At 56.6% G+C, this 27375-nt stretch overlaps 5 protein-coding genes across 5 annotated transcripts; 4 read left to right on the top strand and 1 right to left on the bottom strand.

Moving 5' to 3' along the window:
- Window positions 1–471: 471 nt before the first annotated feature.
- On the bottom strand, window positions 472–2019 carry LOC142409810 (inositol 1,4,5-trisphosphate receptor-interacting protein-like 1). The gene has a single exon (XM_075501570.1). It carries the CDS (start codon window positions 1975–1977, stop codon window positions 472–474), a length of 1506 nt encoding a protein of 501 aa, XP_075357685.1. The 5' UTR covers window positions 1978–2019.
- A 3244-nt stretch (window positions 2020–5263) lies between these two features.
- Window positions 5264–8878, top strand: LOC142409898 (inositol 1,4,5-trisphosphate receptor-interacting protein-like 1). Its single transcript, XM_075501654.1, is given in 4 exon segments — window positions 5264–5483; window positions 7460–7538; window positions 7587–7689; window positions 7691–8878. Coding segments are annotated over 4 exon segments (1590 nt in total).
- A 1315-nt stretch (window positions 8879–10193) lies between these two features.
- Window positions 10194–13808, top strand: LOC142409897 (inositol 1,4,5-trisphosphate receptor-interacting protein-like 1). The gene is given in 3 exon segments (XM_075501653.1): window positions 10194–10408; window positions 12517–12619; window positions 12621–13808. Coding segments are annotated over 3 exon segments (1506 nt in total).
- Window positions 13809–15146: 1338 nt separating this feature from the next.
- LOC142409896 (inositol 1,4,5-trisphosphate receptor-interacting protein-like 1) lies at window positions 15147–18761 on the top strand. Its single transcript, XM_075501652.1, is given in 3 exon segments — window positions 15147–15361; window positions 17470–17572; window positions 17574–18761. Coding segments are annotated over 3 exon segments (1506 nt in total).
- Window positions 18762–20076: 1315 nt separating this feature from the next.
- Window positions 20077–23691, top strand: LOC142409895 (uncharacterized). Its single transcript, XM_075501651.1, is given in 3 exon segments — window positions 20077–20291; window positions 22400–22502; window positions 22504–23691. Coding segments are annotated over 3 exon segments (1506 nt in total).
- Window positions 23692–27375: the final 3684 nt, after the last annotated feature.

Genomic DNA, 27375 nt, shown 5'->3' with positions numbered 1-27375 from the left:
AGCTGAGCAGTCAGCACCCTATGCCCCCATTCCCCGACAAAGTGATGCACGGACACTCGTTTGTGCGTTAAACAAGAGATTTGTTGACATCTTTGCACACGGTAAAGCTCCCAGAGGGAAGGGACTCTCTCGAAGAGGGAGGGCGGTCGCTGTCCAGGTGGTACCGGCAGTCTCTGGCGCGAGGTTCCTTGCAATGGCCCCTCCCTTCAGCTGCATCGGGACCCACTCCCCAGAGTGGGCTTTTGCTGGGGAGGAAAGGTGCGGCAGCACTGCCCACTGCGTATAGAGCAGCATGTTCTCCGTGTCCAGCGTGCTCAGTTCAGCGGCACCAGCTCCCCGGGGAGTGTCTAGGATGGGCAGATTCCGTGTGAAATGTTCCGCAGTCTCCCCTCTTTTTCCCTACGCTATGAGGTCATCATCTGCTGTCAGCTGTGAGACCCACAAACAGAGCTCTGCGCAGGAAGACCTCTTTCAGCGGCCGTAGATCAGCAGTCTTGTGAGCCGATCTCGCAACTCCACGAACTCACGCAGCGCCTCGGCATGGGTGGCCGGGTGCTGCACCAGGCGCTGGAAGAGGTTGAGCGGTTCGACTGTTCGGAAGTCTGGGGGCAAGCTGATCTCTTCAGGCACCCTCTCGTTGCCAAAGAAGAAGTGGTCAAGGCGTTTCTCCTCCAGGCAGCAGCGCAGGTATCGCATGATATCCTGCAGCCGCAGCAGGAAATCCCTCCCGCGCCAGCCTGACAGGGGTATGGTGGTCAGGAGGTGCATCACAACTGTCTTCAAGGTATAGGTGGAAAAGCCTGTGCCCACCAGGATGCGGGCGCAGACCTGCAGGCATCTGAGGTGGAAGCTGTCGTGCGGGGCCTGCCTGGCCACGTGCCTGAAGAACTTCACCTCTGCCACGGCGCAGCTCTCGGTCCACATCGTGCTTGGGGTGAAGATGGCCTCTGTACTCTGGCTGCTCAGGAAGATGTCCGAGTCACCTTGCTGCACCCCAAACATCATCTCAATGCAGAGGCTTTTGCTGTTGCCTTTTGTCACCCGGAATTTGCAGGAGCGGCTGGAGGGCAGCACCGTTAGACGGCGTTGGGCCGACTCGGGCAAAACCACCCAGGCAGCTTTCACCAATATCTGGAACCAGCGGGCAGTTTTCTGCACATCGAGGTAGGAGCCGGTGCAGAGGGTGCCTAGGAGGCTGGGGTCCTGATTCCTCCTCAGCTCCTCCTCGGGGTGGTGGAGGAAGCACAGCATCTCTCCTGCCGGCCGCTCCCTCGTGCAGGTGCACTCCAGCTCCACGCGGATGCAGAAGTTCCTCGCCAGCATCTCCCTTGCAGTGCCCAGCTCCAGGTGGAAGGCGTGCCCACGGGGGGGCTGCAGGGGCACGAGCAGGCGGTAGATGATGTCTTCCTCACGGGGACTCCAACCTTCGAAGGCGCTGCCCACCCCAATGGCTGGTTGCAGCACTGGGAAGAAACTATTTGACAAGAGCACTTGGCAGACACGGATGAGGTCGGCCACCACTGCCTTCACCGCCCGGCACTCTGTGGCAAGGTCCTGAACTGGCCACTGTATGTGCTCCTCAAAAAACCTTCCCAGGTCATTTGCATCGTCACTGTCATCTTCCTCCTCCTCCTGGTCTGCGTCGCTGCTGGAGCTCTCCTCGTCGCTGCTGCTGTCTGGCTCAGGGCTCCTTTTCCTGAGCCACCACCAGAGCCCAAAGAACAGGAGCATGACGCCAGCAATGGCCCAGAACTGCCACTGCTGCAAGGCAGTGAAGAGCAGGGCTCCCCAGGCAAAGCTGCTCTGCTCCTGGCTCCTCTGCTCCATCTCCTGCAGCAGCCGAGTCATCTCCTGGCTCAGGAACTCTTCACGCTGGCGCATGCGCTCACGCGTGGCCTCATCCAGCTCATCACCGACCATCTGCGGGTACTGGATGATGCTTTGCACAACCAGGGCGAGGAATTTTGCGGCAGCCATGGCCTGCAGGAGGAGGGAGAGAAGGGGTTCAGTAGGGCTGGGAGGGAGGGAGCTGGCAGCAGGGGGAGTGGGGACGCGGAGCCGCAGGTAGATGGGGGTGGGATGGATAGGGGATGAGGCAGTTGGGAGGCAGCAAGGCTACACTCAGACTCAGCAGCAGTGGCACCATGCCCTGCCCAAGCTTTTTCCACGAGCAGCTGGGCCCTCGATGCAGGGTGAGAACCCACCCTGCCAGGGGCCCGCATTTCTGCCCCGGCCCTCGTCCGGCCCAGCCTCCCCACGCGTGCGCACTCACCGCTGGCCCAGGCCGTACTGGGGCAGCGCTGCCTGCTGGCGCCCCTGATCACCGCCCCCATTGTGACTCGGCCCTTGTGCTGTCACAGGCGCCAGAGCGCATCACAGGCACGCCCGCCAGCCAGCCCCGGCCTTCGGCCCCACGCCGGTTCAGTGACTCACAGCTGCCCCGGGCAGCCAAAGCCCTGGCACCCACAAAATACACACCCACGCGGCAGGACAGGGCTCCCAGTGGCTGCCTTTACCAAGGAGACAGAAGCCTTCCCAAACCCTTACCAAACATAAAATCAGGTGACGTGACCCCATGGATGCTTTGCTCCTTGACATCCCATCCCGTGAGATGGGATTGGCTCCTTTGGTGCTGACCTCTGTGCTTGTGGACATGGTTGTGCTCTTGGTGCCTTTGTGACACCGATGCGTGGGTGCGGTGTATATCCCTGGGGTGGGATGGGGCCACTCCATGGCAGGATCTCTGTTCCTGGTGTACCACTGCGAGAGGACATTGCTTCCAAAGAGACATGATGAGGGGGTGCAGGAGCGGAGGTGACTGGTGCCTGCAGGATGCTCATTTGTCCTGCACCAGCCCATACCTGCTCCTCCACTTCTTGGAGCCACTGGTCTGCATTGGCTTAGGTTAAGCCTTGGGAGACGTTCCGCACCTGCTTCTGTTCTCTGTTCTCTATACCTCCACACTGGCCTTTCAAGGATACTGCTTCTTAGTTAATACAGCCTAGCTAGACAACCCTGCGGGGATTCCTGAAGACAGCCTGAGGCAACTGCCTTGTAAGATGTGAATATGGCTACAAGTCCAAGAAAGAGGTTTGCATCCTTGTGACCACTTCGATGTCCTCCATCGTAGGGAGGTGCACCTGCCTACGCATCCAGCCCTCCTCATTTCACCCTTTGCTGTGGAGTGCCAGGGGCTTCACTTCTAGCAGCTTTTCAGAGAAACACCCCTGAATCACCTGACGGTGAGCCAGAAACAGCAAGGAAGGCAGTTCCAGAAACAAGGTGGATAAGGAGGAGCAAGAAGAAAAACCCAGTGTTGCACTGGATGTGGGCAGAATTTCGGCCAAGCACCTCATGGAACACCTACAATTGTTCCTGATGGTGGATGAACGTCTCTATATCTGCCGAAGTCTTTCCAGGAATACTTTCAAGCTGCAACTGAAGCCAGCCATTGGGGTGGGCAGCGCCTTCGAAGGTTGGAGTCCCCGTAAGGATGATGCTGTCTACCGCCTGCTCATCCCCCTGAAGCCCCCCCGTGGGCACGTCTTCCACCTGGAGCTGGGCACCGCGGAGGAGATGTCGGCAAGGAACTGCAGCGTCCATGTGGAGCTGGAGTGCACCTGCCTGAGGGAGCGGCTGGTGGGGGACATGCTGTGCTTCCTCCACCACCCCGAGGAGGAGCTGAGGAAAAATCAGGGTCCCAGCCTCCTAGGCACCCTCTGCACCGGCCCCTACCTCGACATGGAGAAAACCACCCGCTGGTTCCAGATATTGGTAAAAACAGCCTGGGTATATTTGCCTTGCTCCAGACACTGCCGTCTAACAGTGCTGCCCTCCAGGCACTCCTGCAAGCTCCGGCTGACGAATGCTTCCCAGAGTACCCTCCTGATGGAGATCATCTTTGGGGTGGAGCAAGACGACTCGAACACCTTCCTGAACATCGAGTAGGCAGTGTCCAGCGTTACCAGCAGCAGGACGCGGTCAGAGAGCTGTGCTACGGCAGAGGTGCAGCTCTTCAGGCACAGGGCCAGGCCTGAAGACGTTTCCCGGGGAGCTGCTGCTGCAGAACCGCGCACACTGGACACGGAGAACACGCTGCCCAGTCGGCAGTGGGCAGTGCTGCCGCACCTTTCCTCCCCAGCAAAAGCCCACTCTGGGGAGTGGGACCCGATGCAGCTGATGGGAGGGGCCATTGCAAGGAGCCTCGCGCCAGAGACTGCCGGTACCACCTGGACAGCGAGCGCCCTCCCTCCTCGGGAGAGTCCCTTCCCTCTGGGAGCTTTACCGTGTGCAAAGATGTCAATAAATCACTTGTTTAACACACAAACGCTGCGTCTGTGAGTGCCTGTGCCCCTCTTTGTCGGGGAACGCGGGCATAGGGTGCTGACAGCTGCGCTGCCACAGAGTCAGGGAGCATTTTGCAGAAGAGCTGGTGGGGCAAGGGGGCAAAAGTATTTTTGCTCACAAATTAGCGGGGCTGATTGAGAGAGCTTTAAACCTGGTCTGAACGGGGGAAGAGATAAAACCAGGCTTACTAGTGATAAGCTATGGGACGGCATGACCGTGTCTGAGGAACGGTGTGCTAGGGAGAGCTTTCACTGCTCCACGATGCACTGAGTACACTGGAGCACATTTGAAATGTTTGTACACCAACGTACACAGTGTGAGGAATAGACAGGAGGAACTAGAGGCCTTGGCTCAGTCCCAGAGCTACGCCATCGTTGGCAGAAGTGAGACGTGTTGGGAAAAGCCCTGTGACTGGAGCGCTGTGATGGACGGTGCTAGGCTCTTCAGGAGAGAGAGGCAGGGCAGGCGAGGCCGAGGGGTAGTGCTGCATGTAAAGGAGGGCTTGGACTGTACAGCGCTTGCAGCTGAGGACAACATGGTTGAGAACCTCTGCTTAAAGATTAGGGGAAAAGCTAATAAAGCGGATGTTCTTGCAGGAGTCTGCTATGGATCACCCAGCCCGGATGATGACACTGATGCATGATTCTATTCGGAATCAAGGGAAATCTCTACAGCAGTTGCTCTATGTCATCCTTATGGGCGACTTCAACTTCCCAGCTGCTAACTGGGACTGTCATAGAGCAGACGTGAACAGGCCCAGGAAATTCCTGAGGCCCCCCTACAAGATCACTTTTTGATATGGGTACTAAGGCAGCTGACTAGGAAAGGTGCCCTCCGAGACCTCTTGTTTGTACATAGAGATGGTCGCCTGGGTGCAGTGATGATTGGTGGCAGTTGTGGCCATAGTGATCGAGAAATGGTTGAGTTTAAAATCTTTGGTGACGTGGGAAAAACTGTCCGCAGCGCTAGCACCTTGGGTTCTGGGAGAGCAGACCTTAGGCTGCTCAAGGAAGTAGTTAGTACAGTCCCCTGGGAATCTGATTTCAAGGGTATTGGCGTCCATAAATGTCGGTCGCTTTTTAAGAGCCATTTCTTAAGAGCACAGGAGCAGACCATAGCAATGTGTCGCAAGTCAGGCAAGAGGGGCAGAAGGCTGGCTTGGCTGAGGAGGAATCTCCTTTGGGAACTTAGGCAGCAAATGGAAGTGTATGGGCTTTGCAAAGGGATCGGGGGGTTTTGGTTGATGGGAAGCTCCAGAGGAGTCAACAACGTGCCCTGGCAGCCAAAAGGGCCAGCCATCCCCTGGGGTGCATTAGGCACAGTATAGCTAGGCGGTCGAAAGAAGGCATTGACCCACTACACTCAGAACTGGTGCGGCCTCGCCTCGAGTACCATGTGCAGTTTTGGGCACCACAATGTAGGAAGGATACAACAATATTAGAATGTGTCCAAAGGAGGGCAAGAAAGATGGTGAAAGGACTAGCGGGCATGTCCTTGTGAGGCGCGGCTGAGGACACTGGGTTTGTTCAGCTTAGAGGAGAGGAGACTGAGGGGTGCCCTCATTGCTGTCTACAACTTCCTCAGGACGGGGAGCAGGGAGGGAGGTGCTGATCTCTTCTCTCTGGGGTGCGGTGATAGGACGTGAAGGAATGTCTTAAAGCTGCGTCAAGCGAAGTTCAGGTTGGACATTAGGAAGAAGCTCTTCAGTGAGAGGCTGGTCAAGCAGTGGAACAAGCTCCCCCCAGGAAACGGTCATGGCCCCAAGCCTGTTGGTATTCGAGAAGCAATTGGACAATGCTTTTAGATGAATAAGAGAGAGTTGCGGTGAATGGAGTTAAATGTAGTTGGCGGCCGGTCACAAGCGGTGCTCCCCAGGGCTCAGTGTTGGGGCAGTTCTCTTTAATAGCTTTATCAATGATCTGGACAAGGGGATGGAGTGCACCCTCAGTAAGTTTGCGGACGACACGACGTTGGGAGCGAGTGTTGATCTGCTGGAGGGTAGGAAGGCTGTACGGAGGGATCTGGACAGGCTGGATTGATGGGCTGAGGCCAAGCGTGTGAGATTCAACCTAAGTGTGACCTAAGTGCCAGGTCCCGCACTTGGGTCACAACAACCCCATGTAACGTCAAAGGCTTGGGGAAGAGTGGCTGGAAAGCTGCCTGGCCACAAGGGACCTGAGGGTGCTGGTCGACGGTCGGCAGTGTGCTCAGGTGGCTAAGAAGGCCAATAGCATCCTGGCTCTTACCAGAAATAGTGTGGCCAGCAGGACTAGGGAAGCGATTGTCCCCCTGTACTCGGCACTGGTGAGGCCGCACCTCGGATAATGTGTTCAGTTTTGGGCCCCTCACTACAAGAAAGACATCAAGGTGCTGGAGCGTGTCCTACGAGCAGTGAAGCTGGTGAAGGGTCTGGAGCACAACTCTTATGAGGAGCAGCTGAGGGAACTGGAGTTGTTCAGTCTGGAGAAAAGGAGGCTGAGGGGAGACCTTATCGCTCTCTACAACTACCTGAAAGGAGGTTGTAGGGAGGTGAGTGTCGGTCGCTTTTGCCAGGGAACAAGTGAGAGGACAAGAGGAAATGGCCTCAAGTTGCGCCAGGGGAGGTTTAGATTGCATATTAGGAAAAATTTCTTCAATGAAAGGCTTATCAAGCACTGGAACAGGCTGCCCAGGGGAGTGGTTGAGGCACCATGGCTGGAGGTCTTTAAAAGATGCGTAGATGTGGTGCTTAGGGACTTGGTTCAGTGGTGGCGTTGGCAGTGTTAGGTTTGCGGTTGGACTCGATGATGTTAAGGGTCTTTTCCAACCGCAATGATTCTGTGATTCTATGATTTATCTTTAAGGTTGCTCGGTGTGGACTCCGGGGTTGGACTCAACGATCCTCCTGGGTCCGTTCCTACTCAGAATATTCTGTGATTGTCCGATTGCCATTGGCAGGCAGATGATAATGAATCCACAATAAAGCACCACGCAAGCTGCTGTGAAGAAAGTGAACTCTAGCCCAGCCTTAACCAGTGCACCAGGGCAGCTGTGAGTCGCTGAGCCGGCGTGGGGCCGAAGGCCGGGGCTGGCTGGCGGGCGTGCCTGTGATGCGCTCTGGCGCCTGTGACAGCACAAGGGATGAGTCACAATGGGGGTGGTGATCAGGGGCGCCAGCAGGCAGCGCTGCCCCAGTACGGCCTGGGCCAGCGGTGAGTGCGCACGCATGGGGAGGCTGGGCCGGACGAGGGCCGGGGCAGAAACGTGGGCCCCCGGCGGGCTGGGTTCTCACCCCGCATCGAGGGCCCAGCCGCTTGTGGGAGCGCCTTGGGCAGGGCACGGTGCCGCCGCTGCCGGGGCTGGGCACAGGCCTTGCTGCCTCCCAGCTGCCTCACCCCCTCTACTACCCGCCCCCAGCTCCCTGCGGCTCCGCGTCCCCGCTCCCCCTACTGCCAGCTCCCTCCCTCCCAGCCCTACTGAACCCCTTCTCTCCCTCCTCCTGCAGGCCATGGCTGCCGCAAAATTCCTCGCCCTGGTTGTGCAAAGCATCATCCAGTACCCGCAGATGGTCGGTGATGGGCTGGATGAGGCCACACGTGAGCGCATGCAGCAGCGTGCGGACTACCTGAGCCAGGAGATGACTCGGCTGCTGCAGGAGCTGGAGCAGAGGAGCCAGGAGCAGAGGAGCCAGGAGCAGAGGAGCCAGGAGCAGAGCAGCTTTGCCTGGGGACCCCTGCTCTCCGCTGCCTTGCAGCAGTGGCAGTTCTGGGCCATTGCTGCAGTCCTGGTCCTGCTTTTTGGGCTCTGGTGGTGGCTCAGGAAAAGGAGCCATGAGCCAGCCAGCAGCAGCAAGGAGGACGGTTCCAGAAACAAGGCGGATAAGGAGGAGCAAGAAGAAAAACCCAGTGTTGCACTGGACGTGGGCAGAATTTCGGCCAAGCACCTCATGGACGGGCCAGAATTATCCCCGATGGTGGAGGAGCTGGTGGATGAACTTCTCTATATCTGCCGAAGTCTTTCCAGGAATACTTTCATGCCGCAACTGAAGCCAGCCATTGGGGTGGGCAGCGCCTTCGAAGGTTGGAGTCCCCGTGAGGATGATACTGTCTACCGCCTGCTCATCCCCCTGAAGCCCCCCCGTGGGCACATCTTCCACCTGGAGCTGGGCACCGCGGAGGAGATGTCGGCAAGGAACTGCAGCGTCCATGTGGAGCTGGAGTGCACCTGCCTGAGGGAGCGGCTGGTGGGGGACATGCTGTGCTTCCTCCACCACCCCGAGGAGGAGCTGAGGAAAAATCAGGGTCCCAGCCTCCTAGGCACCCTCTGCACCGGCCCCTACCTCGACATGGAGAAAACCACCCGCTGGTTCCAGATATTGGTAAAAACAGCCTGGGTATATTTGCCTTGCTCCAGACACTGCCGTCTAACAGTGCTGCCCTCCAGGCACTCCTGCAAGCTCCGGCTGACGAATGCTTCCCAGAGTACCCTCCTGATGGAGATCATCTTTGGGGTGGAGCAAGACGACTCGAACACCTTCCTGAACATCGAGTAGGCAGTGTCCAGCGTTACCAGCAGCAGGACGCGGTCAGAGAGCTGTGCTACGGCAGAGGTGCAGCTCTTCAGGCACAGGGCCAGGCCTGAAGACGTTTCCCGGGGAGCTGCTGCTGCAGAACCGCGCACACTGGCCACGGAGAACACGCTGCCCAGTCGGCAGTGGGCAGTGCTGCCGCACCTTTCCTCCCCAGCAAAAGCCCACTCTGGGGAGTGGGACCCGATGCAGCTGATGGGAGGGGCCATTGCAAGGAGCCTCGCGCCAGAGACTGCCGGTACCACCTGGACAGCGAGCGCCCTCCCTCTTCGGGAGAGTCCCTTCCCTCTGGGAGCTTTACCGTGTGCAAAGATGTCAATAAATCACTTGTTTAACGCACAAACGCTGCGTCTGTGAGTGTCTGTGCCCCTCTTTGTCAGGGAACGCAGGCATGGGGTGCTGACAGCTGCGCTGCCACAGAGTCAGGGAGCATTTTGCAGAAGAGCTGGTGGGGCAAGGGGGCAAAAGTATTTTTGCTCACAAATTAGCGGGGCTGATTGAGAGAGCTTTAAACCTGGTCTGAACGGGGGAAGAGATAAAACCAGGCTTACTAGTGATAAGCTATGGGACGGCATGACCGTGTCTGAGGAACGGTGTGCTAGGGAGAGCTTTCACTGCTCCACGATGCACTGAGTACACTGGAGCACATTTGAAATGTTTGTACACCAACGTACACAGTGTGAGGAATAGACAGGAGGAACTAGAGGCCTTGGCTCAGTCCCAGAGCTACGCCATCGTTGGCAGAAGTGAGACGTGTTGGGAAAAGCCCTGTGACTGGAGTGCTGTGATGGACGGTGCTAGGCTCTTCAGGAGAGAGAGGCAGGGCAGGCGAGGCCGAGGGGTAGTGCTGCATGTAAAGGAGGGCTTGGACTGTACAGCGCTTGCAGCTGAGGACAACATGGTTGAGAACCTCTGCTTAAAGATTAGGGGAAAAGCTAATAAAGCGGATGTTCTTGCAGGAGTCTGCTATGGATCACCCAGCCCGGATGATGACACTGATGCATGATTCTATTCGGAATCAAGGGAAATCTCTACAGCAGTTGCTCTATGTCATCCTTATGGGCGACTTCAACTTCCCAGCTGCTAACTGGGACTGTCATAGAGCAGACGTGAACAGGCCCAGGAAATTCCTGAGGCCCCCCTACAAGATCACTTTTTGATATGGGTACTAAGGCAGCTGACTAGGAAAGGTGCCCTCCGAGACCTCTTGTTTGTACATAGAGATGGTCGCCTGGGTGCAGTGATGATTGGTGGCAGTTGTGGCCATAGTGATCGAGAAATGGTTGAGTTTAAAATCTTTGGTGACGTGGGAAAAACTGTCCGCAGCGCTAGCACCTTGGGTTCTGGGAGAGCAGACCTTAGGCTGCTCAAGGAAGTAGTTAGTACAGTCCCCTGGGAATCTGATTTCAAGGGTATTGGCGTCCATAAATGTCGGTCGCTTTTTAAGAGCCATTTCTTAAGAGCACAGGAGCAGACCATAGCAATGTGTCGCAAGTCAGGCAAGAGGGGCAGAAGGCTGGCTTGGCTGAGGAGGAATCTCCTTTGGGAACTTAGGCAGCAAATGGAAGTGTATGGGCTTTGCAAAGGGATCGGGGGGTTTTGGTTGATGGGAAGCTCCAGAGGAGTCAACAACGTGCCCTGGCAGCCAAAAGGGCCAGCCATCCCCTGGGGTGCATTAGGCACAGTATAGCTAGGCGGTCGAAAGAAGGCATTGACCCACTACACTCAGAACTGGTGCGGCCTCGCCTCGAGTACCATGTGCAGTTTTGGGCACCACAATGTAGGAAGGATACAACAATATTAGAATGTGTCCAAAGGAGGGCAAGAAAGATGGTGAAAGGACTAGCGGGCATGTCCTTGTGAGGCGCGGCTGAGGACACTGGGTTTGTTCAGCTTAGAGGAGAGGAGACTGAGGGGTGCCCTCATTGCTGTCTACAACTTCCTCAGGACGGGGAGCAGGGAGGGAGGTGCTGATCTCTTCTCTCTGGGGTGCGGTGATAGGACGTGAAGGAATGTCTTAAAGCTGCGTCAAGCGAAGTTCAGGTTGGACATTAGGAAGAAGCTCTTCAGTGAGAGGCTGGTCAAGCAGTGGAACAAGCTCCCCCCAGGAAACGGTCATGGCCCCAAGCCTGTTGGTATTCGAGAAGCAATTGGACAATGCTTTTAGATGAATAAGAGAGAGTTGCGGTGAATGGAGTTAAATGTAGTTGGCGGCCGGTCACAAGCGGTGCTCCCCAGGGCTCAGTGTTGGGGCAGTTCTCTTTAATAGCTTTATCAATGATCTGGACAAGGGGATGGAGTGCACCCTCAGTAAGTTTGCGGACGACACGACGTTGGGAGCGAGTGTTGATCTGCTGGAGGGTAGGAAGGCTGTACGGAGGGATCTGGACAGGCTGGATTGATGGGCTGAGGCCAAGCGTGTGAGATTCAACCTAAGTGTGACCTAAGTGCCAGGTCCCGCACTTGGGTCACAACAACCCCATGTAACGTCAAAGGCTTGGGGAAGAGTGGCTGGAAAGCTGCCTGGCCACAAGGGACCTGAGGGTGCTGGTCGACGGTCGGCAGTGTGCTCAGGTGGCTAAGAAGGCCAATAGCATCCTGGCTCTTACCAGAAATAGTGTGGCCAGCAGGACTAGGGAAGCGATTGTCCCCCTGTACTCGGCACTGGTGAGGCCGCACCTCGGATAATGTGTTCAGTTTTGGGCCCCTCACTACAAGAAAGACATCAAGGTGCTGGAGCGTGTCCTACGAGCAGTGAAGCTGGTGAAGGGTCTGGAGCACAACTCTTATGAGGAGCAGCTGAGGGAACTGGAGTTGTTCAGTCTGGAGAAAAGGAGGCTGAGGGGAGACCTTATCGCTCTCTACAACTACCTGAAAGGAGGTTGTAGGGAGGTGAGTGTCGGTCGCTTTTGCCAGGGAACAAGTGAGAGGACAAGAGGAAATGGCCTCAAGTTGCGCCAGGGGAGGTTTAGATTGCATATTAGGAAAAATTTCTTCAATGAAAGGCTTATCAAGCACTGGAACAGGCTGCCCAGGGGAGTGGTTGAGGCACCATGGCTGGAGGTCTTTAAAAGATGCGTAGATGTGGTGCTTAGGGACTTGGTTCAGTGGTGGCGTTGGCAGTGTTAGGTTTGCGGTTGGACTCGATGATGTTAAGGGTCTTTTCCAACCGCAATGATTCTGTGATTCTATGATTTATCTTTAAGGTTGCTCGGTGTGGACTCCGGGGTTGGACTCAACGATCCTCCTGGGTCCGTTCCTACTCAGAATATTCTGTGATTGTCCGATTGCCATTGGCAGGCAGATGATAATGAATCCACAATAAAGCACCACGCAAGCTGCTGTGAAGAAAGTGAACTCTAGCCCAGCCTTAACCAGTGCACCAGGGCAGCTGTGAGTCGCTGAGCCGGCGTGGGGCCGAAGGCCGGGGCTGGCTGGCGGGCGTGCCTGTGATGCGCTCTGGCGCCTGTGACAGCACAAGGGACGAGTCACAATGGGGGTGGTGATCAGGGGCGCCAGCAGGCAGTGCTGCCCCAGTACGGCCTGGGCCAGCGGTGAGTGCGCACGCATGGGGAGGCTGGGCCGGACGAGGGCCGGGGCAGAAACGTGGGCCCCCGGCGGGCTGGGTTCTCACCCCGCATCGAGGGCCCAGCCGCTTGTGGGAGCGCCTTGGGCAGGGCACGGTGCCGCCGCTGCCAGGGCTGGGCACAGGCCTTGCTGCCTCCCAGCTGCCTCACCCCCTCTACTACCCGCCCCCAGCTCCCTGCGGCTCCGCGTCCCCGCTCCCCCCACTGCCAGCTCCCTCCCTCCCAGCCCTACTGAACCCCTTCTCTCCCTCCTCCTGCAGGCCATGGCTGCCGCAAAATTCCTCGCCCTGGTTGTGCAAAGCATCATCCAGTACCCGCAGATGGTCGGTGATGGGCTGGATGAGGCCACACGTGAGCGCATGCAGCAGCGTGCGGACTACCTGAGCCAGGAGATGACTCGGCTGCTGCAGGAGCTGGAGCAGAGGAGCCAGGAGCAGAGGAGCCAGGAGCAGAGGAGCCAGGAGCAGAGCAGCTTTGCCTGGGGACCCCTGCTCTCCGCTGCCTTGCAGCAGTGGCAGTTCTGGGCCATTGCTGCAGTCCTGGTCCTGCTTTTTGGGCTCTGGTGGTGGCTCAGGAAAAGGAGCCATGAGCCAGCCAGCAGCAGCAAGGAGGACGGTTCCAGAAACAAGGCGGATAAGGAGGAGCAAGAAGAAAAACCCAGTGTTGCACTGGACGTGGGCAGAATTTCGGCCAAGCACCTCATGGACGGGCCAGAATTATCCCCGATGGTGGAGGAGCTGGTGGATGAACTTCTCTATATCTGCCGAAGTCTTTCCAGGAATACTTTCATGCCGCAACTGAAGCCAGCCATTGGGGTGGGCAGCGCCTTCGAAGGTTGGAGTCCCCGTGAGGATGATACTGTCTACCGCCTGCTCATCCCCCTGAAGCCCCCCCGTGGGCACATCTTCCACCTGGAGCTGGGCACCGCGGAGGAGATGTCGGCAAGGAACTGCAGCGTCCATGTGGAGCTGGAGTGCACCTGCCTGAGGGAGCGGCTGGTGGGGGACATGCTGTGCTTCCTCCACCACCCCGAGGAGGAGCTGAGGAAAAATCAGGGTCCCAGCCTCCTAGGCACCCTCTGCACCGGCCCCTACCTCGACATGGAGAAAACCACCCGCTGGTTCCAGATATTGGTAAAAACAGCCTGGGTATATTTGCCTTGCTCCAGACACTGCCGTCTAACAGTGCTGCCCTCCAGGCACTCCTGCAAGCTCCGGCTGACGAATGCTTCCCAGAGTACCCTCCTGATGGAGATCATCTTTGGGGTGGAGCAAGACGACTCGAACACCTTCCTGAACATCGAGTAGGCAGTGTCCAGCGTTACCAGCAGCAGGACGCGGTCAGAGAGCTGTGCTACGGCAGAGGTGCAGCTCTTCAGGCACAGGGCCAGGCCTGAAGACGTTTCCCGGGGAGCTGCTGCTGCAGAACCGCGCACACTGGCCACGGAGAACACGCTGCCCAGTCGGCAGTGGGCAGTGCTGCCGCACCTTTCCTCCCCAGCAAAAGCCCACTCTGGGGAGTGGGACCCGATGCAGCTGATGGGAGGGGCCATTGCAAGGAGCCTCGCGCCAGAGACTGCCGGTACCACCTGGACAGCGAGCGCCCTCCCTCTTCGGGAGAGTCCCTTCCCTCTGGGAGCTTTACCGTGTGCAAAGATGTCAATAAATCACTTGTTTAACGCACAAACGCTGCGTCTGTGAGTGTCTGTGCCCCTCTTTGTCAGGGAACGCAGGCATGGGGTGCTGACAGCTGCGCTGCCACAGAGTCAGGGAGCATTTTGCAGAAGAGCTGGTGGGGCAAGGGGGCAAAAGTATTTTTGCTCACAAATTAGCGGGGCTGATTGAGAGAGCTTTAAACCTGGTCTGAACGGGGGAAGAGATAAAACCAGGCTTACTAGTGATAAGCTATGGGACGGCATGACCGTGTCTGAGGAACGGTGTGCTAGGGAGAGCTTTCACTGCTCCACGATGCACTGAGTACACTGGAGCACATTTGAAATGTTTGTACACCAACGTACACAGTGTGAGGAATAGACAGGAGGAACTAGAGGCCTTGGCTCAGTCCCAGAGCTACGCCATCGTTGGCAGAAGTGAGACGTGTTGGGAAAAGCCCTGTGACTGGAGTGCTGTGATGGACGGTGCTAGGCTCTTCAGGAGAGAGAGGCAGGGCAGGCGAGGCCGAGGGGTAGTGCTGCATGTAAAGGAGGGCTTGGACTGTACAGCGCTTGCAGCTGTACTGCAAGCTTGCAGCTTGCAGCTTGCAACATGGTTGAGAACCTCTGCTTAAAGATTAGGGGAAAAGCTAATAAAGCGGATGTTCTTGCAGGAGTCTGCTATGGATCACCCAGCCCGGATGATGACACTGATGCATGATTCTATTCGGAATCAAGGGAAATCTCTACAGCAGTTGCTCTATGTCATCCTTATGGGCGACTTCAACTTCCCAGCTGCTAACTGGGACTGTCATAGAGCAGACGTGAACAGGCCCAGGAAATTCCTGAGGCCCCCCTACAAGATCACTTTTTGATATGGGTACTAAGGCAGCTGACTAGGAAAGGTGCCCTCCGAGACCTCTTGTTTGTACATAGAGATGGTCGCCTGGGTGCAGTGATGATTGGTGGCAGTTGTGGCCATAGTGATCGAGAAATGGTTGAGTTTAAAATCTTTGGTGACGTGGGAAAAACTGTCCGCAGCGCTAGCACCTTGGGTTCTGGGAGAGCAGACCTTAGGCTGCTCAAGGAAGTAGTTAGTACAGTCCCCTGGGAATCTGATTTCAAGGGTATTGGCGTCCATAAATGTCGGTCGCTTTTTAAGAGCCATTTCTTAAGAGCACAGGAGCAGACCATAGCAATGTGTCGCAAGTCAGGCAAGAGGGGCAGAAGGCTGGCTTGGCTGAGGAGGAATCTCCTTTGGGAACTTAGGCAGCAAATGGAAGTGTATGGGCTTTGCAAAGGGATCGGGGGGTTTTGGTTGATGGGAAGCTCCAGAGGAGTCAACAACGTGCCCTGGCAGCCAAAAGGGCCAGCCATCCCCTGGGGTGCATTAGGCACAGTATAGCTAGGCGGTCGAAAGAAGGCATTGACCCACTACACTCAGAACTGGTGCGGCCTCGCCTCGAGTACCATGTGCAGTTTTGGGCACCACAATGTAGGAAGGATACAACAATATTAGAATGTGTCCAAAGGAGGGCAAGAAAGATGGTGAAAGGACTAGCGGGCATGTCCTTGTGAGGCGCGGCTGAGGACACTGGGTTTGTTCAGCTTAGAGGAGAGGAGACTGAGGGGTGCCCTCATTGCTGTCTACAACTTCCTCAGGACGGGGAGCAGGGAGGGAGGTGCTGATCTCTTCTCTCTGGGGTGCGGTGATAGGACGTGAAGGAATGTCTTAAAGCTGCGTCAAGCGAAGTTCAGGTTGGACATTAGGAAGAAGCTCTTCAGTGAGAGGCTGGTCAAGCAGTGGAACAAGCTCCCCCCAGGAAACGGTCATGGCCCCAAGCCTGTTGGTATTCGAGAAGCAATTGGACAATGCTTTTAGATGAATAAGAGAGAGTTGCGGTGAATGGAGTTAAATGTAGTTGGCGGCCGGTCACAAGCGGTGCTCCCCAGGGCTCAGTGTTGGGGCAGTTCTCTTTAATAGCTTTATCAATGATCTGGACAAGGGGATGGAGTGCACCCTCAGTAAGTTTGCGGACGACACGACGTTGGGAGCGAGTGTTGATCTGCTGGAGGGTAGGAAGGCTGTACGGAGGGATCTGGACAGGCTGGATTGATGGGCTGAGGCCAAGCGTGTGAGATTCAACCTAAGTGTGACCTAAGTGCCAGGTCCCGCACTTGGGTCACAACAACCCCATGTAACGTCAAAGGCTTGGGGAAGAGTGGCTGGAAAGCTGCCTGGCCACAAGGGACCTGAGGGTGCTGGTCGACGGTCGGCAGTGTGCTCAGGTGGCTAAGAAGGCCAATAGCATCCTGGCTCTTACCAGAAATAGTGTGGCCAGCAGGACTAGGGAAGCGATTGTCCCCCTGTACTCGGCACTGGTGAGGCCGCACCTCGGATAATGTGTTCAGTTTTGGGCCCCTCACTACAAGAAAGACATCAAGGTGCTGGAGCGTGTCCTACGAGCAGTGAAGCTGGTGAAGGGTCTGGAGCACAACTCTTATGAGGAGCAGCTGAGGGAACTGGAGTTGTTCAGTCTGGAGAAAAGGAGGCTGAGGGGAGACCTTATCGCTCTCTACAACTACCTGAAAGGAGGTTGTAGGGAGGTGAGTGTCGGTCGCTTTTGCCAGGGAACAAGTGAGAGGACAAGAGGAAATGGCCTCAAGTTGCGCCAGGGGAGGTTTAGATTGCATATTAGGAAAAATTTCTTCAATGAAAGGCTTATCAAGCACTGGAACAGGCTGCCCAGGGGAGTGGTTGAGGCACCATGGCTGGAGGTCTTTAAAAGATGCGTAGATGTGGTGCTTAGGGACTTGGTTCAGTGGTGGCGTTGGCAGTGTTAGGTTTGCGGTTGGACTCGATGATGTTAAGGGTCTTTTCCAACCGCAATGATTCTGTGATTCTATGATTTATCTTTAAGGTTGCTCGGTGTGGACTCCGGGGTTGGACTCAACGATCCTCCTGGGTCCGTTCCTACTCAGAATATTCTGTGATTGTCCGATTGCCATTGGCAGGCAGATGATAATGAATCCACAATAAAGCACCACGCAAGCTGCTGTGAAGAAAGTGAACTCTAGCCCAGCCTTAACCAGTGCACCAGGGCAGCTGTGAGTCGCTGAGCCGGCGTGGGGCCGAAGGCCGGGGCTGGCTGGCGGGCGTGCCTGTGATGCGCTCTGGCGCCTGTGACAGCACAAGGGACGAGTCACAATGGGGGTGGTGATCAGGGGCGCCAGCAGGCAGTGCTGCCCCAGTACGGCCTGGGCCAGCGGTGAGTGCGCACGCATGGGGAGGCTGGGCCGGACGAGGGCCGGGGCAGAAACGTGGGCCCCCGGCGGGCTGGGTTCTCACCCCGCATCGAGGGCCCAGCCGCTTGTGGGAGCGCCTTGGGCAGGGCACGGTGCCGCCGCTGCCAGGGCTGGGCACAGGCCTTGCTGCCTCCCAGCTGCCTCACCCCCTCTACTACCCGCCCCCAGCTCCCTGCGGCTCCGCGTCCCCGCTCCCCCCACTGCCAGCTCCCTCCCTCCCAGCCCTACTGAACCCCTTCTCTCCCTCCTCCTGCAGGCCATGGCTGCCGCAAAATTCCTCGCCCTGGTTGTGCAAAGCATCATCCAGTACCCGCAGATGGTCGGTGATGGGCTGGATGAGGCCACACGTGAGCGCATGCAGCAGCGTGCGGACTACCTGAGCCAGGAGATGACTCGGCTGCTGCAGGAGCTGGAGCAGAGGAGCCAGGAGCAGAGGAGCCAGGAGCAGAGGAGCCAGGAGCAGAGCAGCTTTGCCTGGGGACCCCTGCTCTCCGCTGCCTTGCAGCAGTGGCAGTTCTGGGCCATTGCTGCAGTCCTGGTCCTGCTTTTTGGGCTCTGGTGGTGGCTCAGGAAAAGGAGCCATGAGCCAGCCAGCAGCAGCAAGGAGGACGGTTCCAGAAACAAGGCGGATAAGGAGGAGCAAGAAGAAAAACCCAGTGTTGCACTGGACGTGGGCAGAATTTCGGCCAAGCACCTCATGGACGGGCCAGAATTATCCCCGATGGTGGAGGAGCTGGTGGATGAACTTCTCTATATCTGCCGAAGTCTTTCCAGGAATACTTTCATGCCGCAACTGAAGCCAGCCATTGGGGTGGGCAGCGCCTTCGAAGGTTGGAGTCCCCGTGAGGATGATACTGTCTACCGCCTGCTCATCCCCCTGAAGCCCCCCCGTGGGCACATCTTCCACCTGGAGCTGGGCACCGCGGAGGAGATGTCGGCAAGGAACTGCAGCGTCCATGTGGAGCTGGAGTGCACCTGCCTGAGGGAGCGGCTGGTGGGGGACATGCTGTGCTTCCTCCACCACCCCGAGGAGGAGCTGAGGAAAAATCAGGGTCCCAGCCTCCTAGGCACCCTCTGCACCGGCCCCTACCTCGACATGGAGAAAACCACCCGCTGGTTCCAGATATTGGTAAAAACAGCCTGGGTATATTTGCCTTGCTCCAGACACTGCCGTCTAACAGTGCTGCCCTCCAGGCACTCCTGCAAGCTCCGGCTGACGAATGCTTCCCAGAGTACCCTCCTGATGGAGATCATCTTTGGGGTGGAGCAAGACGACTCGAACACCTTCCTGAACATCGAGTAGGCAGTGTCCAGCGTTACCAGCAGCAGGACGCGGTCAGAGAGCTGTGCTACGGCAGAGGTGCAGCTCTTCAGGCACAGGGCCAGGCCTGAAGACGTTTCCCGGGGAGCTGCTGCTGCAGAACCGCGCACACTGGCCACGGAGAACACGCTGCCCAGTCGGCAGTGGGCAGTGCTGCCGCACCTTTCCTCCCCAGCAAAAGCCCACTCTGGGGAGTGGGACCCGATGCAGCTGATGGGAGGGGCCATTGCAAGGAGCCTCGCGCCAGAGACTGCCGGTACCACCTGGACAGCGAGCGCCCTCCCTCTTCGGGAGAGTCCCTTCCCTCTGGGAGCTTTACCGTGTGCAAAGATGTCAATAAATCACTTGTTTAACGCACAAACGCTGCGTCTGTGAGTGTCTGTGCCCCTCTTTGTCAGGGAACGCAGGCATGGGGTGCTGACAGCTGCGCTGCCACAGAGTCAGGGAGCATTTTGCAGAAGAGCTGGTGGGGCAAGGGGGCAAAAGTATTTTTGCTCACAAATTAGCGGGGCTGATTGAGAGAGCTTTAAACCTGGTCTGAACGGGGGAAGAGATAAAACCAGGCTTACTAGTGATAAGCTATGGGACGGCATGACCGTGTCTGAGGAACGGTGTGCTAGGGAGAGCTTTCACTGCTCCACGATGCACTGAGTACACTGGAGCACATTTGAAATGTTTGTACACCAACGTACACAGTGTGAGGAATAGACAGGAGGAACTAGAGGCCTTGGCTCAGTCCCAGAGCTACGCCATCGTTGGCAGAAGTGAGACGTGTTGGGAAAAGCCCTGTGACTGGAGCGCTGTGATGGACGGTGCTAGGCTCTTCAGGAGAGAGAGGCAGGGCAGGCGAGGCCGAGGGGTAGTGCTGCATGTAAAGGAGGGCTTGGACTGTACAGCGCTTGCAGCTGAGGACAACATGGTTGAGAACCTCTGCTTAAAGATTAGGGGAAAAGCTAATAAAGCGGATGTTCTTGCAGGAGTCTGCTATGGATCACCCAGCCCGGATGATGACACTGATGCATGATTCTATTCGGAATCAAGGGAAATCTCTACAGCAGTTGCTCTATGTCATCCTTATGGGCGACTTCAACTTCCCAGCTGCTAACTGGGACTGTCATAGAGCAGACGTGAACAGGCCCAGGAAATTCCTGAGGCCCCCCTACAAGATCACTTTTTGATATGGGTACTAAGGCAGCTGACTAGGAAAGGTGCCCTCCGAGACCTCTTGTTTGTACATAGAGATGGTCGCCTGGGTGCAGTGATGATTGGTGGCAGTTGTGGCCATAGTGATCGAGAAATGGTTGAGTTTAAAATCTTTGGTGACGTGGGAAAAACTGTCCGCAGCGCTAGCACCTTGGGTTCTGGGAGAGCAGACCTTAGGCTGCTCAAGGAAGTAGTTAGTACAGTCCCCTGGGAATCTGATTTCAAGGGTATTGGCGTCCATAAATGTCGGTCGCTTTTTAAGAGCCATTTCTTAAGAGCACAGGAGCAGACCATAGCAATGTGTCGCAAGTCAGGCAAGAGGGGCAGAAGGCTGGCTTGGCTGAGGAGGAATCTCCTTTGGGAACTTAGGCAGCAAATGGAAGTGTATGGGCTTTGCAAAGGGATCGGGGGGTTTTGGTTGATGGGAAGCTCCAGAGGAGTCAACAACGTGCCCTGGCAGCCAAAAGGGCCAGCCATCCCCTGGGGTGCATTAGGCACAGTATAGCTAGGCGGTCGAAAGAAGGCATTGACCCACTACACTCAGAACTGGTGCGGCCTCGCCTCGAGTACCATGTGCAGTTTTGGGCACCACAATGTAGGAAGGATACAACAATATTAGAATGTGTCCAAAGGAGGGCAAGAAAGATGGTGAAAGGACTAGCGGGCATGTCCTTGTGAGGCGCGGCTGAGGACACTGGGTTTGTTCAGCTTAGAGGAGAGGAGACTGAGGGGTGCCCTCATTGCTGTCTACAACTTCCTCAGGACGGGGAGCAGGGAGGGAGGTGCTGATCTCTTCTCTCTGGGGTGCGGTGATAGGACGTGAAGGAATGTCTTAAAGCTGCGTCAAGCGAAGTTCAGGTTGGACATTAGGAAGAAGCTCTTCAGTGAGAGGCTGGTCAAGCAGTGGAACAAGCTCCCCCCAGGAAACGGTCATGGCCCCAAGCCTGTTGGTATTCGAGAAGCAATTGGACAATGCTTTTAGATGAATAAGAGAGAGTTGCGGTGAATGGAGTTAAATGTAGTTGGCGGCCGGTCACAAGCGGTGCTCCCCAGGGCTCAGTGTTGGGGCAGTTCTCTTTAATAGCTTTATCAATGATCTGGACAAGGGGATGGAGTGCACCCTCAGTAAGTTTGCGGACGACACGATGTTGGGAGCAAGTGTTGATCTGCTGGAGGGTAGGAAGGCTGTACGGAGGGATCTGGACAGGCTGGATTGATGGGCTGAGGCCAAGCGTGTGAGATTCAACCTAAGTGTGACCTAAGTGCCAGGTCCCGCACTTGGGTCACAACAACCCCATGTAACGTCAAAGGCTTGGGGAAGAGTGGCTGGAAAGCTGCCTGGCCACAAGGGACCTGAGGGTGCTGGTCGACGGTCGGCAGTGTGCTCAGGTGGCTAAGAAGGCCAATAGCATCCTGGCTCTTACCAGAAATAGTGTGGCCAGCAGGACTAGGGAAGCGATTGTCCCCCTGTACTCGGCACTGGTGAGGCCGCACCTCGGATAATGTGTTCAGTTTTGGGCCCCTCACTACAAGAAAGACATCAAGGTGCTGGAGCGTGTCCTAAGAGCAGTGAAGCTGGTGAAGGGTCTGGAGCACAACTCTTATGAGGAGCAGCTGAGGGAGCTGGGGTTGTTCAGTCTGGAGAAAAGGAGGCTGAGGGGAGACCTTATCGCTCTCTACAACTACCTGAAAGGAGGTTGTAGGGAGGTGAGTGTCGGTCGCTTTTGCCAGGGAACAAGTGAGAGGACAAGAGGAAATGGCCTCAAGTTGCGCCAGGGGAGGTTTAGATTGCATATTAGGAAAAATTTCTTCAATGAAAGGCTTATCAAGCACTGGAACAGGCTGCCCAGGGGAGTGGTTGAGGCACCATGGCTGGAGGTCTTTAAAAGATGCGTAGATGTGGTGCTTAGGGACTTGGTTCAGTGGTGGCGTTGGCAGTGTTAGGTTTGCAGTTGGACTCGATGATCTTAAGGGTCTTTTCCAACCGCAATGATTCTGTGATTCTATGATTTATCTTTAAGGTTGCCCGGTGTGGACTCCGGGGTTGGACTCGATGATCCTCCTGGGTCCGTTCCAAATCAGAATATTCTGTGATTGTCAGATTGCCATTGGCAGGCAGATGATAATGAATCCACAATAAAGCACCACGCAAGCTGCTGTGAAGAAAGTGAACTCTAGCCCAGCCTTAACCAGTGCACCAGGGCAGCTGTGAGTCGCTGAGCCGGCGTGGGGCCGAAGGCCGGGGCTGGCTGGCGGGCGTGCCTGTGATGCGCTCTGGCGCCTGTGACAGCACAAGGGACGAGTCACAATGGGGGCGGTGATCAGGGGCGCCAGCAGGCAGTGCTGCCCCAGTACGGCCTGGGCCAGCGGTGAGTGCGCACGCATGGGGAGGCTGGGCCGGACGAGGGCCGGGGCAGAAACGCGGGCCCCCGGCGGGCTGGGTTCTCACCCCGCATCGAGGGCCCAGCCGCTTGTGGGAGCACCTTGGGCAGGGCACGGTGCCGCCGCTGCCGGGGCTGGGCACAGGCCTTGCTGCCTCCCAGCTGCCTCACCCCCTCTACTACCCGCCCCCAGCTCCCTGCGGCTCCGCGTCCCCGCTCCCCCTACTGCCAGCTCCCTCCCTCCCAGCCCTACTGAACCCCTTCTCTCCCTCCTCCTGCAGGCCATGGCTGCCGCAAAATTCCTCGCCCTGGTTGTGCAAAGCATCATCCAGTACCCGCAGATGGTCGGTGATGGGCTGGATGAGGCCACACGTGAGCGCATGCAGCAGCGTGCGGACTACCTGAGCCAGGAGATGACTCGGCTGCTGCAGGAGCTGGAGCAGAGGAGCCAGGAGCAGAGGAGCCAGGAGCAGAGGAGCCAGGAGCAGAGCAGCTTTGCCTGGGGACCCCTGCTCTCCGCTGCCTTGCAGCAGTGGCAGTTCTGGGCCATTGCTGCAGTCCTGGTCCTGCTTTTTGGGCTCTGGTGGTGGCTTAGGAAAAGGAGCCATGAGCCAGCCAGCAGCAGCAAGGAGGACGGTTCCAGAAACAAGGCGGATAAGGAGGAGCAAGAAGAAAAACCCAGTGTTGCACTGGACGAGGGCAGAATTTCGGCCAAGCACCTCATGGACAGGCCAGAATTATCCCCGATGGTGGAGGAGCTGGTGGATGAACTTCTCTATATCTGCCGAAGTCTTTCCAGGAATACTTTCATGCCGCAACTGAAGCCAGCCATTGGGGTGGGCAGCGCCTTCGAAGGTTGGAGTCCCCGTGAGGATGATGCTGTCTACCGCCTGCTCATCCCCCTGAAGCCCCCCCGTGGGCACGTCTTCCACCTGGAGCTGGGCACCGCGGAGGAGATGTCGGCAAGGAACTGCAGCGTCCATGTGGAGCTGGAGTGCACCTGCCTGAGGGAGCGGCTGGTGGGGGACATGCTGTGCTTCCTCCACCACCCCGAGGAGGAGCTGAGGAAAAATCAGGGTCCCAGCCTCCTAGGCACCCTCTGCACCGGCCCCTACCTCGACATGGAGAAAACCACCCGCTGGTTCCAGATATTGGTAAAAACAGCCTGGGTATATTTGCCTTGCTCCAGACACTGCCGTCTAACAGTGCTGCCCTCCAGGCACTCCTGCAAGCTCCAGCTGACGAATGCTTCCCAGAGTACCCTCCTGATGGAGATCATCTTTGGGGTGGAGCAAGACGACTCGAACACCTTCCTGAACATCGAGTAGGCAGTGTCCAGCGTTACCAGCAGCAGGACGCGGTCAGAGAGCTGTGCTACGGCAGAGGTGCAGCTCTTCAGGCACAGGGCCAGGCCTGAAGACGTTTCCCGGGGAGCTGCTGCTGCAGAACCGCGCACACTGGCCACGGAGAACACGCTGCCCAGTCGGCAGTGGGCAGTGCTGCCGCACCTTTCCTCCCCAGCAAAAGCCCACTCTGGGGAGTGGGACCCGATGCAGCTGATGGGAGGGGCCATTGCAAGGAGCCTCGCGCCAGAGACTGCCGGTACCACCTGGACAGCGAGCGCCCTCCCTCTTCGGGAGAGTCCCTTCCCTCTGGGAGCTTTACCGTGTGCAAAGATGTCAATAAATCACTTGTTTAACGCACAAACGCTGCGTCTGTGAGTGTCTGTGCCCCTCTTTGTCAGGGAACGCAGGCATGGGGTGCTGACAGCTGCGCTGCCACAGAGTCAGGGAGCATTTTGCAGAAGAGCTGGTGGGGCAAGGGGGCAAAAGTATTTTTGCTCACAAATTAGCGGGGCTGATTGAGAGAGCTTTAAACCTGGTCTGAACGGGGGAAGAGATAAAACCAGGCTTACTAGTGATAAGCTATGGGACGGCATGACCGTGTCTGAGGAACGGTGTGCTAGGGAGAGCTTTCACTGCTCCACGATGCACTGAGTACACTGGAGCACATTTGAAATGTTTGTACACCAACGTACACAGTGTGAGGAATAGACAGGAGGAACTAGAGGCCTTGGCTCAGTCCCAGAGCTACGCCATCGTTGGCAGAAGTGAGACGTGTTGGGAAAAGCCCTGTGACTGGAGCGCTGTGATGGACGGTGCTAGGCTCTTCAGGAGAGAGAGGCAGGGCAGGCGAGGCCGAGGGGTAGTGCTGCATGTAAAGGAGGGCTTGGACTGTACAGCGCTTGCAGCTGAGGACAACATGGTTGAGAACCTCTGCTTAAAGATTAGGGGAAAAGCTAATAAAGCGGATGTTCTTGCAGGAGTCTGCTATGGATCACCCAGCCCGGATGATGACACTGATGCATGATTCTATTCGGAATCAAGGGAAATCTCTACAGCAGTTGCTCTATGTCATCCTTATGGGCGACTTCAACTTCCCAGCTGCTAACTGGGACTGTCATAGAGCAGACGTGAACAGGCCCAGGAAATTCCTGAGGCCCCCCTACAAGATCACTTTTTGATATGGGTACTAAGGCAGCTGACTAGGAAAGGTGCCCTCCGAGACCTCTTGTTTGTACATAGAGATGGTCGCCTGGGTGCAGTGATGATTGGTGGCAGTTGTGGCCATAGTGATCGAGAAATGGTTGAGTTTAAAATCTTTGGTGACGTGGGAAAAACTGTCCGCAGCGCTAGCACCTTGGGTTCTGGGAGAGCAGACCTTAGGCTGCTCAAGGAAGTAGTTAGTACAGTCCCCTGGGAATCTGATTTCAAGGGTATTGGCGTCCATAAATGTCGGTCGCTTTTTAAGAGCCATTTCTTAAGAGCACAGGAGCAGACCATAGCAATGTGTCGCAAGTCAGGCAAGAGGGGCAGAAGGCTGGCTTGGCTGAGGAGGAATCTCCTTTGGGAACTTAGGCAGCAAATGGAAGTGTATGGGCTTTGCAAAGGGATCGGGGGGTTTTGGTTGATGGGAAGCTCCAGAGGAGTCAACAACGTGCCCTGGCAGCCAAAAGGGCCAGCCATCCCCTGGGGTGCATTAGGCACAGTATAGCTAGGCGGTCGAAAGAAGGCATTGACCCACTACACTCAGAACTGGTGCGGCCTCGCCTCGAGTACCATGTGCAGTTTTGGGCACCACAATGTAGGAAGGATACAACAATATTAGAATGTGTCCAAAGGAGGGCAAGAAAGATGGTGAAAGGACTAGCGGGCATGTCCTTGTGAGGCGCGGCTGAGGACACTGGGTTTGTTCAGCTTAGAGGAGAGGAGACTGAGGGGTGCCCTCATTGCTGTCTACAACTTCCTCAGGACGGGGAGCAGGGAGGGAGGTGCTGATCTCTTCTCTCTGGGGTGCGGTGATAGGACGTGAAGGAATGTCTTAAAGCTGCGTCAAGCGAAGTTCAGGTTGGACATTAGGAAGAAGCTCTTCAGTGAGAGGCTGGTCAAGCAGTGGAACAAGCTCCCCCCAGGAAACGGTCATGGCCCCAAGCCTGTTGGTATTCGAGAAGCAATTGGACAATGCTTTTAGATGAATAAGAGAGAGTTGCGGTGAATGGAGTTAAATGTAGTTGGCGGCCGGTCACAAGCGGTGCTCCCCAGGGCTCAGTGTTGGGGCAGTTCTCTTTAATAGCTTTATCAATGATCTGGACAAGGGGATGGAGTGCACCCTCAGTAAGTTTGCGGATGACACGACGTTGGGAGCAAGTGTTGATCTGCTGGAGGGTAGGAAGGCTGTACGGAGGGATCTGGACAGGCTGGATTGATGGGCTGAGGCCAAGCGTGTGAGATTCAACCTAAGTGTGACCTAAGTGCCAGGTCCCGCACTTGGGTCACAACAACCCCATGTAACGTCAAAGGCTTGGGGAAGAGTGGCTGGAAAGCTGCCTGGCCACAAGGGACCTGGGTGTGTTGGTCGACGGTCGGCAGTGTGCTCAGGTGGCTAAGAAGGCCAATAGCATCCTGGCTCTTACCAGAAATAGTGTGGCCAGCAGGACTAGGGAAGTGATTGTCCCCCTGTACTCGGCACTGGTGAGGCCGCACCTCAGATAATGTGTTCAGTTTTGGGCCCCTCACTACAAGAAAGACATCGAGGTGCTGGAGCACATCCAAATAAGAGCAGTGAAGCTGGCGAAGGGTCTGGAGCACAAGCCTTATGAGGAGCGGCTGAGGGAGCTGGGGTTGTTTAGTCTGGAGAAAAGGAGGCTGAGGGGAGACCTTATCGCTCCCTACAACTACCTGAAAGGAGGTTGTAGCGAGGTGGACATCGGTCGCTTTTGCCAGGGAACAAGTGAGAGGACAAGAGGAAATGGCCTCAAGTTGCGCCAGGGGAGGTTTAGATTGCATATTAGGAAAAATTTCTTCAATGAAAGGCTTATCAAGCACTGGAACAGGCTGCCCAGGGGAGTGGTTGAGGCACCATGGCTGGAGGTCTTTAAAAGATGTGTAGATGTGGTGCTTAGGGACTTGGTTCAGTGGTGGCGTTGGCAGTGTTAGGTTTGCGGTTGGACTCGATGATCTTAAGGGTCTTTTCCAACCGCAATGATTCTGTGATTCTATGATTTATCTTTAAGGTTGCCCGGTGTGGACTCCGGGGTTGGACTCGATGATCCTCCTGGGTCCGTTCCAACTCAGAATATTCTGTGATTGTCCGATTGCCATTGGCAGGCAGATGATAATGAATCCACAATAAAGCACCACGCAAGCTGCTGTGAAGAAAGCGAACTCTAGCCCAGCCTTAACCAGTGCACCAGGGCAGCTGTGAGTCGCTGAGCCGGCGTGGGGCCGAAGGCCGGGGCTGGCTGGCGGGCGTGCCTGTGATGCGCTCTGGCGCCTGTGACAGCACAAGGGACGAGTCACAATGGGGGCGGTGATCAGGGGCGCCAGCAGGCAGCGCTGCCCCAGTACGGCCTGGGCCAGCGGTGAGTGCGCACGCATGGGGAGGCTGGGCCGGACGAGGGCCGGGGCAGAAACGCGGGCCCCCGGCGGGCTGGGTTCTCACCCCGCATCGAG

This window comes from Mycteria americana, chromosome 5 (assembly GCF_035582795.1).
Source record: "Mycteria americana isolate JAX WOST 10 ecotype Jacksonville Zoo and Gardens chromosome 5, USCA_MyAme_1.0, whole genome shotgun sequence".
In the NCBI taxonomy this organism is placed as follows: domain Eukaryota; kingdom Metazoa; phylum Chordata; class Aves; order Ciconiiformes; family Ciconiidae; genus Mycteria; species Mycteria americana.
This window is presented reverse-complemented; position numbering and strand designations above follow the sequence as displayed.

Excerpts from the sequence above, each read along its gene's own strand:
- LOC142409810 (XM_075501570.1), bottom strand. The coding sequence starts at position 1,977 with ATGGCTGCCGCAAAATTCCTCGCCCTGGTTGTGCAAAGCATCATCCAG.